Source organism: Empidonax traillii, unplaced genomic scaffold, assembly GCF_003031625.1.
Source record: "Empidonax traillii isolate 1590-97213 ecotype Southwest subspecies unplaced genomic scaffold, ASM303162v1 scaffold101:size1699134, whole genome shotgun sequence".
NCBI classification, from domain to species: domain Eukaryota; kingdom Metazoa; phylum Chordata; class Aves; order Passeriformes; family Tyrannidae; genus Empidonax; species Empidonax traillii.
The window spans coordinates 388,442-401,797 of NW_020955294.1; the positions used below are offsets into that span (position 1 = coordinate 388,442).

At 43.8% G+C, this 13,356-nt stretch overlaps 1 protein-coding gene across 2 annotated transcripts in view; it reads right to left on the reverse strand.

Moving 5' to 3' along the window:
* LOC114056726 (protein spinster homolog 3-like) overlaps window positions 1-13,116 on the reverse strand; it is a 37,134-nt gene extending 24,018 nt beyond the window's left edge. Inside the window, exons 1-3 of one of the 2 annotated variants that reach the window (XM_027882158.1) lie at window positions 13,007-13,110; window positions 5,585-5,686; window positions 4,152-4,308 (exon numbers count right to left, since the gene is read on the reverse strand). In XM_027882158.1, coding sequence (XP_027737959.1) covers window positions 4,152-4,197 — 46 coding nt within the window. In that variant the 5' untranslated portion in view covers window positions 4,198-4,308; window positions 5,585-5,686; window positions 13,007-13,110. Of the gene's footprint in view, window positions 1-4,151; window positions 4,309-5,584; window positions 5,687-13,006 lie in introns of both variants that reach the window. The other variant, XM_027882157.1, reaches the window with a different exon arrangement.
* Between the last annotated feature and the right edge of the window lie 240 nt (window positions 13,117-13,356).

Here is a 13,356-nt window from a genome sequence, read left to right on the forward strand (position 1 = left end):
GCTCTGTGGCCTTGGCCCTGCCACCTGAGCAGTCCCTGCTCGCTGTTACCACCCATGTGCTTTGTGCTGGCCACATCTACCCCCAGAACAAAATCCTTCCCAGTAAGTTCCTGACTTTTTGGGTCAAATCAGCAGCAGACTCACAGTCCAGACTAGGTGCTGGTTCTGTTTGGTGTTTTCAGGGGGAATACCAAACAAAACCAACCAACACCACAAAATGCTCCAGTAAGCAGAGAGATGGAAACCAACACTCTTCCTCACCCCTGCTGGAACTGTGCATATTCCACAGTTCTGAATTGTGCAAAGGTTTTTTTTTTTTCCCCTTATTCCCCCCAAAAACAAGTCCAAAAAGTGAAGATCAGAGGGCACAGGAGGGCATTCTTGTCCTTTTGGTGCATGTAGGTACCTTAATTTGCTGCCTTTCTTCTGGCCACTCACATTTATTACAGTGTTCAGTCACAGGTCTTTTGAGCCATTTTGTGGATTACCAACTTCAGAAAGTAATTTATTTTTTGCACCCTGTTAAAAAAGTTTAAAGTGAAAATTACCAGTAAACTCTGAGTTTAAGAGTGAGGCAGCTAATTGGAATGAGCACTGCTTATGGTTCATGACTCAGGCATGAAGACAAGCCTCTGTGGTTGGGGCTTTTTTAAGAACTGTGTGTTTCACACTTCAGACTAAACTGAAAAGCAAAATAGCACTTAGTATTCTTGGCCATTTTGTAAAAACCAGGCCCCTTTGCTTCTGTGAGTTTCACAGTGCAGTATTTCCTTCTGTCTTCAGCTTGTGAAGATCTAGTTCTTCATGAACCAAAAGGCAACTTTAATTTAATCATGGCTAAGTTGATATTAATTTTATTTCAAGAGGAATTTTTTTTTTTTTAAACACCTTAGCTCTCAACTTTTTAGACACAGATCATGGGCATCTCTCCTCACTCCTGCTCAAGAGAGCTCCATGTCAGTCAGCTTGTGTCTGGAAACATTTCAGAATGTTCAGCTGGCCTCCAGGAACCAATCTGTGCTCTACTCAACACTATCACTGCTACCTTTTTCTCTGCTAGAGACCCTTCTCTGAGTACATGGCACGTTATCCATGAATCCCACTGCTGCTTTAAACCAGTGAAGTCAAGAGTTGACTGTGCCTGGGAGCAATAAAGAGTCCCCGAATATGCTGAGTTGGAAGGGACCCCTCAGGGTCATTGAGTCCAGCCCTGCACAGACACCCCAACAATCCCTGAGAGTGTTGTCCAAGCACTTACTGAACTGTCAGCTTTGGGGCTGTGCCCACTGCCCTGGGGAGCCTGTTCAGTGCCACCCACTCTCTGGGTAAAACACTTTTTCCTGCTATCCAACCCAACCCGCCCTGACTGAGCTCTCCCCTTCCCCTCGAGTCCTGGCAGTGCTCCCAGAGTGAGGGATCGCTGCCTGCCCCTCCGCTGACCCTCGCGAGGATGCTGGAGGATCACGACCCTTCACGAGGACGCTGCAGCAGCACAGCTTCGTAGAGATTAAAACCTTTATCTCTACCCGCAGCAGTGGAGAAAAGACAATCACACACACACATATTAAATAAATCTCGTTCCTCCGATGGCCCTGCCGAGCTCCCGCGGGCCGTGGCGGTGCCGAGGTGCTGCCCGGCTGTGCCGCTCGATGGCGCTCCAAGCCCGGGCTCTCCCGCCTCTCCATCCTTCAGCAGGAATATTTCCCATGTTTGATGCCGCCTCACAGGGCGGTTCGTCAGGGTTTAAACTCTCACTTTGCATATATTAAATGCCTTTTGATCCCAACGGCCTCGGAGTTTCCCAGGCACATTCTTATATCGCTTTCAACTCCTGACGTTTACTGCTAGACATGATGTTTACAGCCAGCCAAAAGCAGCTTTCTAACTGTAACTGCTGAGGAAAGAACTCAGTTCTGCTTTTCTGAAACACAGTTTCCAAATTCTAAATTTTCCAAAGGCACAGTCAGATTAAACAGAAAATGTTCCTCACAGACACCAAATTACCAGTTCTAAACTCCTCTTAAACTTTTCTCATTCCCTTTTTGCCCTTCATGAAAGTTTCAGTCACTTCCACTACATGATTTTTATTGCTGTACTACCTGGCCACTGGTACTAGCCCTCCCCTCCCTCTGATGTCCCTTTCTGGGGACATCCATCCCCTCTGGCTGTCACTGTTGGACACAAGCCTGCAGTGTTCTCTGAAAGGCCCCTGGGACTTTGCCTCCCTCTGTCAGCTCCCAAAGCCATCACTCCTTGGTAACCTTCTGCCTTTAACTGCCTGCTTGTCCTGGTCTCCAACCACAGCTTTCCTGTTCATCCAGACAAAACTGCACCAAATATTCCTGCAAAACTTTGTGACAATCCACTCCAGCTGTGTGGAATACAGAATACCACTACACCAAACCATTTCTCTACATGTAATGAAAAGGAGCTTATTAAGCCACAGAATAGCAAACAGCAACAGTCTGTGAAAGAATTGAACATGGAAATAATATTCCTTGTTGACTAGATCTAACAATCCTGATTTTAGGAAGAAAGAAATAAGTTGCTTTTGGTATCTTTCTATGTGTGATTCAGACAGAGAACATAAAGTAACCTAAAAATATATATATATACTTGTGTGTATTTGCAAGCTTGTATTTAATGGCTGCAGTATGGTTGCAACCAGCAGTATTTACTGGAGACCATATAAGAATGGTCAGTATTTCATGGTGTAGGTAATTTTAACCCCTTGTGATGGAAGCAGATTCATAAATCATGAGATTTTGCCATCAACTGAGATATGGATTGCTACAAAACGGAGACATTTTAGTGTCTGAAAAGATCAGAAGAGTGAAATTTAACATCATCCTGGTAGACAGATAGCTCAATAAATGCATGTCTAGACCTACCTGAAATATTCCACTCCGAGGAGATCTGAAGACAATGATAATGAGTGCAGAGGAGCTGCAGAGGGATGAGATTTATGGCAGAGCCTGAGGGGGTTTTAAGGTTCGCCAGTGTTGGCCCCAAGGCCGTGTTTGACCCCAGCCTGCAGTGCTAAAACACTGTTGGACTGAGCCATGAACACCTGGCTGCAGGTGTGCAAGGCAGCACTTTGACCTGCAGCTCGAACCAAGCTGTGACCAAACTGAGTGAGGGCAGTGAGGTGTGAGTTCAGCGGGAATTTCGGTTACAGATGATTACAGAGCCAACGCCTCCCCCCGCGCTCATAAAAGGCGGCCTCACAGAAGTCCAGGGATGACTCATCTCCCAACGTGTGCGTTTTCCTGGCCTTTCAGCTCCAGCCTGATGCACTTTTGCCAGGCTGTTACTGCCTGGGAATGCACAGCCCGTCCTGGCTGGGACAGGGGGAGCTGGGAGGGAAGTTTGAGAAATTGTGCACCTGTACTTGGCTGGATCTGCTCTCTCTCTGTAGTATTTGTGGCCACGTTAATCACAATTAACGTTCAGGATGCAACTGCTAATGACTCCAAACACTGATAGGAAATGTTTAGGATTTTAGGATAAAATTCAGTAGCTGAATAATCAACAGCAGATTGCCACAGTTTTTTTCCACCTTTGCAGGCAGAACTAGGTGTATGAGCCATTATTCAATTTGTGCCTTGCCTTTGCCTACATCTTGTGGAACAAATATGTAGCAAGGGACTCAATCACCCAGACTAACAATCTTTAGGAGTTCACTGCACTTCATGAGCAATCTTCTGTTACCAAAAAGCTTCAAGAAAACCAGCTGGAGCACCTGATTCACTCTACACTTAATTGGAAAATATCTGCCTGGAAGATTCTCATTCTGTGAGTTTCAATAAATGCTACATTTTTAGCCACCACATCCTTTTTGCCTCCTTAGCCTGAATTTCCATCTAAAACGCTTTGTTTCACGTTGCCTGGATAATAGCACAAAACACAGTGTGGATCCAGTGGAAATGTACTTTAGTCTTGTGATAGCAAATCAGATTTACACACAATAAACTATAAAATCCATTTTTTCGTTATTACTGACAAATAAGCTATATATAACTTCCTGCTTGCTGGAATGCAGATCATGCTTTTAGTTGAGCTGAGAAGCAGGTTCAGGCTCTTCCCCTGCATCTTTTAAATTAAGAAACAAACTGCAACTTTATAAAAAAAAAATTTCTTGAGGTTCTTACCTAAATAACTCATCTCACAGGTAACATTCTCCTCGGTTGTATCCATGTAATTCTGTCCCAAAAGGTACAGCAGAAGAAATTACAGTTCCAGCTCATAATCACAGAGCAGCAGCAGATGAACAAGCTCCAGTTCTATTAACTGCTCCCTCCTTCTTCTCTGGGAAAGCAAAAAGAAAAGAAAAAAAATCTCCTTTGCAAATGAGAACATTTTGCTCTAACATCAAGGAGGAAGCTGCACAGCACTGAACAGAGCTGCTTCTGTAGCTGAGGTTTGCTCCAGCACAGAACAGCTCCTGGAGGGCAGGAGAACAGAGGTATTTGAGTTCCCAGGCACCAAGGATATGATTTCACTCCCCAGTTTATCTGCTTGGGCCTTTACCAGTGTTTTTAGCTCCAGCTTGTTTTTGTTGGTGTCGCTGATAAGTGAATTGCTCACATTTTAGGACTCTGGTTACATCTGACACAATTACAGCAGAGAAGGGCTGTGACATCTGCTTGGATTTGGGAAGGAACTGTGGGATTAAGTGTCTCTTTAACCTATGTTTTGACCTTTCTGCCACAGTGAGACCTTCATCCCCAGAAGAACCATTAGTTGACCACTGCAATCTTCACTTTGATACACCAGAGTGCTCTTAATTAAGATAACAGCATGACAGATAAGGAGTCACCCGTTATGAGTAATGACAGACAAGTATTGACAGAACAGAAAGAGAGGCCTTTCCCTATCAGGCTCTTTCTTCCCAGCCCTGCTACCTCCAGACTGAAAGGGAAGACTATTCTGCAAGTGAACACAGTATGTTAATCACTGCAGAGAATGTTAAGGTTGGGGTTAACTAAAAATTTGAATAAACACCGATTTAAATTAAAAATAGTCTAATTAAGTATTGAGAATTAATTTACTTCCCAGAAGAGAGTCCTGCACAAGGAGATTTACTGTCACCCACAGTGCTTCCAGTAAGGCAAAGTGAGACAAATTCACCCTTTGGGAAGGGTGAGTACATGAGCTCACTGGAGCCAGGCTCAGTTGACAGCACTGGGAAACAAATTCTGCCAGCAACAAAAGAAAAACTTGGTCATTTTGAAGCACTAACCCCAGCATGCTGATGTTTATGACAGTTATGATGTAAATATTTGGAAGTTCTTAAAGTTATGGTGCAATTCAGACAGGGACTTGGGATTAAAATGTACCTATACTATCACTGATGGGTACCTGAGGGCAGCTCTCACCCCAGCAACACAACAAATGCAGGAAGCGGCCAGATCCACTCTTGTCCTGGGCATCTTCTGTCTGATTTTCACCCTCTAGACATAAAGAAATCTGTACAAATCCTGGCCAGTCAAATGTCTGCTTTTAATGAAACACACCCCAAAAAATCCACAAAGATGGAGCAAAAAAAAAAATGTGAAGTGTGGGAAGGATGATCTGTAGTTACATTGGAAATCTGGGGACAAGGAGTTGGGGAGGATTCCTTGCTCTGCACTTCCTGTGCTGAAGCAAAGGCACCTCAAGCCTATCATTCCAAAGCAAATGACACCTGTAAAGGGAGAAAGAAAGCAATAAATATTAACACTAATACAGCTCTGATTCTTGTTAATTGATGCCCAAGATGTTTTCAGGCTTCAGCACTCGGTTCTTAAAGCTCTGCTTTGCAAAATTTGCAATGATAGTAATAAAATTACTGTATGAATCCTCTATTAATTATTTAGCAATACGAAAGTAAAGAGGTAGAATTTTCACTCCCCCTCCATTTGTTCTGTTCACAATCTCCTTCCGTCCACTCCTCACGTTACCAGAAATTTTGCCTGGTCTCCAAATCAAGTTCCATATAAAATTGAAAGGTATAAAATTGAACAGCCTCTGGCCTTTCCTCCTTTCCTGCCTGGAATCACGTTGGCATTTGCACTTTAAACACTTTTGGTACAGCATAATAATACAGAATCTCAGAGTGATAATAAAAGAATTTTATTCTCATGAGCTCAAGAAGCTACTTTTGCTTAAGACAAGTTCAACACCCGTGGAAGAACTATAATCTCTCTGTTCCAATGAGCCAGCAACCAGCAAAGTCTCTTTTCCATTTACTTCAAAGTAGCTTTTTGGATGCTCTTCACAATAGTCGATACTTAGTTTTTAATCACGTTCCCCTGTTATGTAACACTGTTGTCTTAAGCTAAAAATAACACACAGTAGAAAGTAATACTGATATAATGCTATGACTCTTACCAATAGGAGCATTAATATCAACTTCAGCTGGTGCATTTGCTTGGAAAAAAAGTGTTATGAGAATTTATTATTGTGAATCCCAAAGTTAAATGGAAGAGCCTTTGTTTCAAAGTCCAGAACAGCCCCAGGAGTTTAACTGGCTTCTCAAAGTCATGGAAAACTGCAGTCATTCCATTTTCCAAACTACCAAAAAATAAAAAAATATTTTCTTTACCTCACAACAAGGCTTATGTCAACAGAGCATCTTCTGAGTCAGTTCATTAAAGAGCTTCCTTCAGAAATAATTTCAAACTACAGAATAAGGCCGGTGTAAATCAGCAAAGTGATTAATCTGTTCAAAAAGCCAAATATAACTGAAGCCACCTGTGTTTTCACTGCCTCCCTTCTCCCTCCCCCCTTTTCTCCTCCTCCAAGGAGTTCACAGTCCTGACAGAAAAGCAAACCAGGCCTGCCCAGCCCCCCAGTGAGCTCAGACAAACCAAATTCAGTGCCACAGTACCCGTGTATAATGTCAGAATTCTGGTTGCACAGTTTTCCAGTAGAGGCAAATTTTGTGTTATGACTCTCCATGGCTGGATTTACAATACCTCAACCTTCCCTTGTGGGACTGTTCCTCATCCCACACCTACAGCTGCATCCACACTGAGGGGTCTGGCACCTGAACTGTTGCTTGTGCTCATGCCCAGCCCTTGGGCAGGGTGTGTTATATCCCCCTGCTCCGTTCCTCTCGGAATTTCGATCCAAACCCTCCCTGTCTGCTGACAGATTTCCTTCCCTTTTGTGCACTGCACTAATTTTGGGCTAGCAAAGGCACCAGAATGTGTCAGGTACAAATATGAGCATATCTCCAAGAACTGCAAGTTTACTGTTCCGGGAAAAAAATTCACTTTGTTGCCAAGCACTTTCTATACCTCGTGATTAACAATTTCCAGCCACGGTGGGAGGTAAAAAGGCTTCAACTGGGATACATTTTGCAAAATGAGTTTTTTAGGATACATTTTGCAAAATGTGGGCAAAAGGGAAGAACTTACCAGTTCAAAAGACAAACCAATTTTTAAAAGCCTGATTCTTTGTTTTAACCCGAGTATCTGTGTTCTTTTAAAAGCAGCCCCATCTAAAATAAAATGTGAAATAAGGGCAGCCCACACGCCATGCAATGCAGCACCAGCGGGTACAGAATATCCCGGGAGCTGGGGGCTCGCTGCAGAAATTTCAGAGAAAGTCAAAACACTGAACTGGTGGGTGTCACTGAGTAAGTGGCTGGAAATAGCACAGGAGTGCTGAACCAGCTCCTTCCAGCAGAGCTTCACCTGCAGGTGCAGAAAGAAAGTGATTTCTTCATTTGGGTTTATTCAACAAGTTCATTCTGATGACTGGTTCATGAAGAGATGGGAACTAAACAGGGGTTTGGAAAAGGAAGCAGCTTGGTTTTCCCTTTTCCCAGCTCTGCAGGAAATCAAGCTGCAGGATGCTGAGCTCTGACTTGTGGGAGGATGAGCTCTGGTGGTATGAATATCTTGGAAGCTGGGGGAGCTAAAACCAAATTTTCATCTCTCATTAATGATTCCTCTGTGCATTTTAACTGAATCCCATCACATGTAACTTAACAGAAAGAATCAGTGAAAAGCTCACAGCGTCTCCTAAAGAAAAGGTTTCAAATAATACTTGAACAAAATCAGAAGTTTGAGTAGAAATATGTTCACATCTCTTAAATCAGTGGCCTCGCCAGTGCTGCTACAAAAAGTAGCATCCTGTCAAGCATAAGGAATCTGCTAACATTTAAGAAAATAATTAAGAATTATAAATGTAAAAGAAATCAAGTAAATCATGATCTGCTGCTTGCCATTTTAAACAATCGGTGAATTATTTAAATCTCTTGTTTAAGCCAACAATAGAAAAAGGAAGAAGTGAAAACAGTATTTTAACTTCTGGCAGCTAATTTACATACAAATAACCATTCTTGAGTACATGTCCTTGTTTCCTTCAAGAAAGAATTCTGATGTTTATTGTCTTCCAGTAACATGCCAGCATTTCAGAAAAGGTAAATCAGTTCTGACCTGCCTCCTGTTTCACATGCCTGAGTTTGTGTCGAGGATTGAGCACTGACACAGCAGTGGATCTCACGACTGCTTTCCATCAGGTGTATTAAACTGATTGTCAATCAGGTCTGGCTTTGCAGGTTGCAACGTAAAGATCTCTCACACTCGGTTCTTTGGAAATAGGAGTTCAAAAACTGCAATTTTCATCTTGGTTTAACCCCCCTCCCCATCACTGTTTTGGCACTCAACACAGTCTCTCGTCATTCATTTCTGCCACTTTTGTTTGCAGTTTTATTTTGATGTCGTTTCTCACTAATAATGAGGGAAGAAGTCCAATTCTGAAGAAATGATGTCCATGTTGTGTGAAGTGACCCCCTCTCAGGGGTCATTTCACCCTCTGCTGCCATTAATGAGCAGGCCTGTCTCCATTTCCCAGCTGGGAACACTATCAGTTTAAGTAATAGTTTAAGCTTATCCAAATAAAGTTTGGAACAAGGTCAGTCTGGTTTACCCAGCTCTTAAACAGCACCTTCCTGCCAAAAGCCTGAGTCAACACCGCCATAAGAATCCATAAGGATTTCCTGCAGTTCCTGAGACTGTTTTAACACAGCCATTCCTGTCAAGGCTGATTCACACCACAAATCTTACCCAAAAGTCAGGCCAAAACACTTTGTTCAGGTGTCAGCCTTCAGTGAACAACTCAATGTACACCTACATCCCCTCTCCCTGGTTCAAGGAATCACTGTCCACCTTTCACACCACAACCAAAACCTTTATCTGTGGTCAGTGACCCAGTGGGAATACTGCTGGATTTATTGAGGGGTGACAGACAGACACATGGGGAGGTTTGAACATTACAGTCATTACGGTTTCAGGTATCAGGGAATGGCAGTCAGGACCAGCTCCTATTTCTGGCTCCAGGGCTTGCTGTGGTATCCTGGGCAAGGCAGTTTAGCACCATGGACTGCCATGCACGTCCATCCTGTTTGGACTGGTAGGGAAGATGGAGAGCCTTCCCTGCACAGCAGATCCTGGAGGATTAGAGTAAAGCCAGCAGGGCTCTGATCCCAGCTGCAGAAGCTGAGCCTTGCCACAGTACGAGTCAATACCAAGGTTTTCCTCGTGCCCTGCACGGAGGCAGGTTCTGAAGAGATGTGTTGTAGCAGCTGCAGCAGTTCCTGCCCCAGGCTTCTCTCTGCTTGCCATGCTACTGATTCACTGGTCCAGATTTTTCCAGGAAATCCCGCTCCTTTCCACACACCCACTTCCCAGTGAAACATGAGCCCAACGTTTGAGTAACAGTTAAACTTTTGAACCTGTTATGTAGGAGTAGCCTTGAACTTAACACAAATACTTGAGGCCAGACTGATGTGTTCAGCCCAGGTTTAGTCCCTGCTTTATTTATAGGTCACACTGGATTGGGAACAGAACAGCTTTTAGTCCTTGTTATGCTCTTATTGAGGCCAGCAGGGAGCTGTGAATCGAACCCAGAATACAGTGAATTGCTGCCTCCTTTTCCTCCCAAATTCTCTCCTCACAAGGAACTCGCAGAGCATTGCTCTTTATGATACATATCCATGGTATTGGCCATGTTACCTCTGCATGCAATACACGAAGAGCTAATTTAGATTTTACTCCTCACAAGCCAACTCAGTCCAGGCTTGTTCAAAAGAGAGACTCCTTAGAAAAAACTACTTATATATCAGTGAATGCCCAGCAAAACCAAGTGCAAGGGTGGAGGCTGGAACACAGAACTGCCCAGCAAACTGATCCTATGTCCTGGTGACAATTTCAATCCTGAATATAAGCCCTTAAAAACACTCAGCCTTTACTGTTAAGAAAACAACTTGTTTGCTAAATATAAACTGTGAGAAACCCAACCCTGCAAATGCAATAATGGACACAGAAATGGTCCCTGTTTGCCTGACAGGGACTGGTTTTAAGCCTAAAAACTGATACCTCAGCGTGCTGCCATTTAGAATGTCTCTTCAGTGACTGCAGCATGTAAAATGAGAGGAACATCGCAGAACATGAGCAGGGAGCTGTGTCTATCTTACCATCAGCTTTCTGAGTTTGCCAAGAAGCTGAAGCTGGGGAGCAGATGATGTTAACAGTGTGAATCCAGCTGGAAGGCTCCACTTAACAGAAACTATGTACCAGTGTAATCTGTGATTTGTGTCGTGAGGGAGGAACTGGGGGAGAAAGTCAAACGAAAGACATCACAGTGAGGCAAAGCAGGATGCTGAATTTGAAACCTTGATCCTTTTTAAGGTGACAGAAAAAGTTCCAGGATTTCCTATTCTAACCATGACATGAATGATTATGATAATATAGCCTTGCCAAAGGAAAAGATTAATGCAGTAAGGACCACAGCAAATGGCTGCGAGAGCTGAACAGTCATTAGACAAGAAATAGTCTCAGAAGAAAAGAAAGAAATCTAAATTCTTATTGCCCTTCCATTCAGTGCAGAGATGGGAGAGATGCTTGCACAGAGGCTGCATGCCAGAGACACAAATAAAGCAAATTCAGGAAAACAATCTCTCTTATCTTGAGATCTTTTCCTCAAATGTGCTGCATGTTGCCTCAGCAAACAGGAGGAAGGTGTTTGCGCATGGACAGCACAGCAAGCAGCTATGAACAGAACAGAGGATCACTCCATCCAGCAGGGACAAGGCTTCTCCCCCAATCAGACAGCCCGGTGTGTTTGAGGACAGGCAACATGACCTGCGAGCCAGCAGAGCTCCCTCTCTGCTGTGGCAGGACAGCTCCATTTTCATGATGGGATTCCACGGAGTCTTTAGGGGGGCAAGGAAACACTAAACTCATGTGTGCCCCGGTCACACACCTGCCCTCCCCACTGGGCAGTTTGCAGCTGCACACAAGGTGATTTCACAGAGCAAGGTTACAGCACTTCAAGCTGCCAATGCTTCCTATACTGAAACAAACTGCCTTTATAAACTAGGGTTGAATCTGCTGCCAGAATAAAGGAATCCAGGTCAGTTGTGCCAGCTTATACCAAGTCCTTTCTTTCCCAGCCCACGGCCCTTCTGTGTTCCTTACAAGGAAATTCATACACAAGGTGCAGGAGACCACAGAAAACTCCCTTTCTGATGATTGCCACCGAGTGACCTGATGGTGAAGAATTCAGGATGATTTTGATTAACAGAATGTAATAGAAATAGAGCTGTTTCATATAACCTTTCAGTCTTCAATGCTGTAGTTAGGTCCTCTATTAATAGAACTGTCAGAAAGTGTACTCATGCCTGAACTGACATCAGGTACAGAAAGTTGAGCGAGTGAATTTAGTGCTGGCTTAACTGACACAGTGAAGAAAGCCTACCTTTTATTCCTGAAAGAGAAATACCATCCACAATAGTGTCACTTCCCATCAGCACGCCTGAATTCCAATCTGGGTGAGTGTCTCTTAGCATAATAAGTTTACAAAATGCACTGGCACATGAGAGCCTTCTGTGTTTAAATGGATAGACGGTTTTTAAGACTGAATGAACCTGACTGGAGCAATACAAAATACAAATACAAAATGTATTCAGGAGTTGGAGTCAACCTCCAAAGGAGAAAGGCTTTCACAAAGACTTTCTTTGGCCAAGAACACCCTTGTGAGATGAATTGTGGCAATGGTATCACACACTGTGGAATGTCTTCTGTCATCCTAGTTTAATCATTGAAAAGGACACAGATTTAATCAGAACTGCAAGAATATCTGGGAATAGTATTCTGATTAATTGTACTAGCACAGTAATGGAACTCTCAGACTGTACTGGGCCTTCCAAACTGCAGCATGGGAAACGACTTCAGCAGTGCCAGCCAAAAGCATCTCTCTCATAGGCTCATTTTCTTTCCTTCATTGCAAGTTGAGTTTGGTGTTCACAAACAAAATAAGCCCCGTGTAGTAGAAAAAAATAAAGAGGGCTGCTTTTGTGTAAAGGGTTTGAACATTTTGTCACACTGATATGGGACAAATCCCTTTGTAATAATTTCTTTCTGCAGTAGAGCCGGGAGTTCCCTGCTCTCTGTCACTGGTGATAATGGTTCATCCAATTAGCCAGAAACTGCATTTACTTGAGAACTGAAATGTAAAATTAGGAGAATCCAATAGGATGCTGAAAGACTATGAGAGAGATGCAAAGCAGCCCATATCTTTCATTTTAGAATCTCACACACCTATTTATCACAGGATATTTTTCAGAGTCAACACATGCTCATAAAAGTACTTTTGTCAGGCCTCCCCTGGCTATTTACTTCGTTCTTTGGGATAAACTATCTTAATTTCTAGCTCTTTCCCTGAGCAGTGCCTGTCCTCAGACTTGTAGTCATCTTCCAAAAAGCCCCTTTTCTGAAGGTGTTTGCTGGAGGTCCAAACCCAAGCCTAGGTTGTCCTCCAGGGATACACTAATGCAGGAGAGCCCCTTCACCCTTCACAAGTATAAGGGTTGATTTAGGCCTTTTATCCCCCTTTTGTTCTCTCCTGGGCACGTCCTCCTGCTCAAAACCTCCTGTATTTTAGTGGGTTGGGAGATGGCAGCAGTCTGATGGCTCTGAGGAAAGACAGTGGCCAGGGAGTTGTTCTTACTTACTGTCCTGAGGGCAGACTTGTCCAGCCAGCTGTCCCTCTGGAGAATCCCTCTGCCCTCAGAGATGCCGGCAGAGACAGCCAAGACAGCAGTTGCCAGCACTGTGCCCCTCATATGTTATGGGTTGAAGGGACCTTAAAGATCATCTCATTCCATCCCCCTGCCATGGACAGGGACACCTTCCACTAGCCCAGTTTGTTCCAAGCCCCGTCCAACCTGGCCTTGGACACTTCAAGGGATGGGGCAGCCACAGCTTCTCTGGGCAACCTGTGCCAGGGCCTCGCCTCACTCACAGGGGAGAATTTCGTCCTAAAACTGTCTCTCATGAGGACATGCACAGAATCACAGAATTG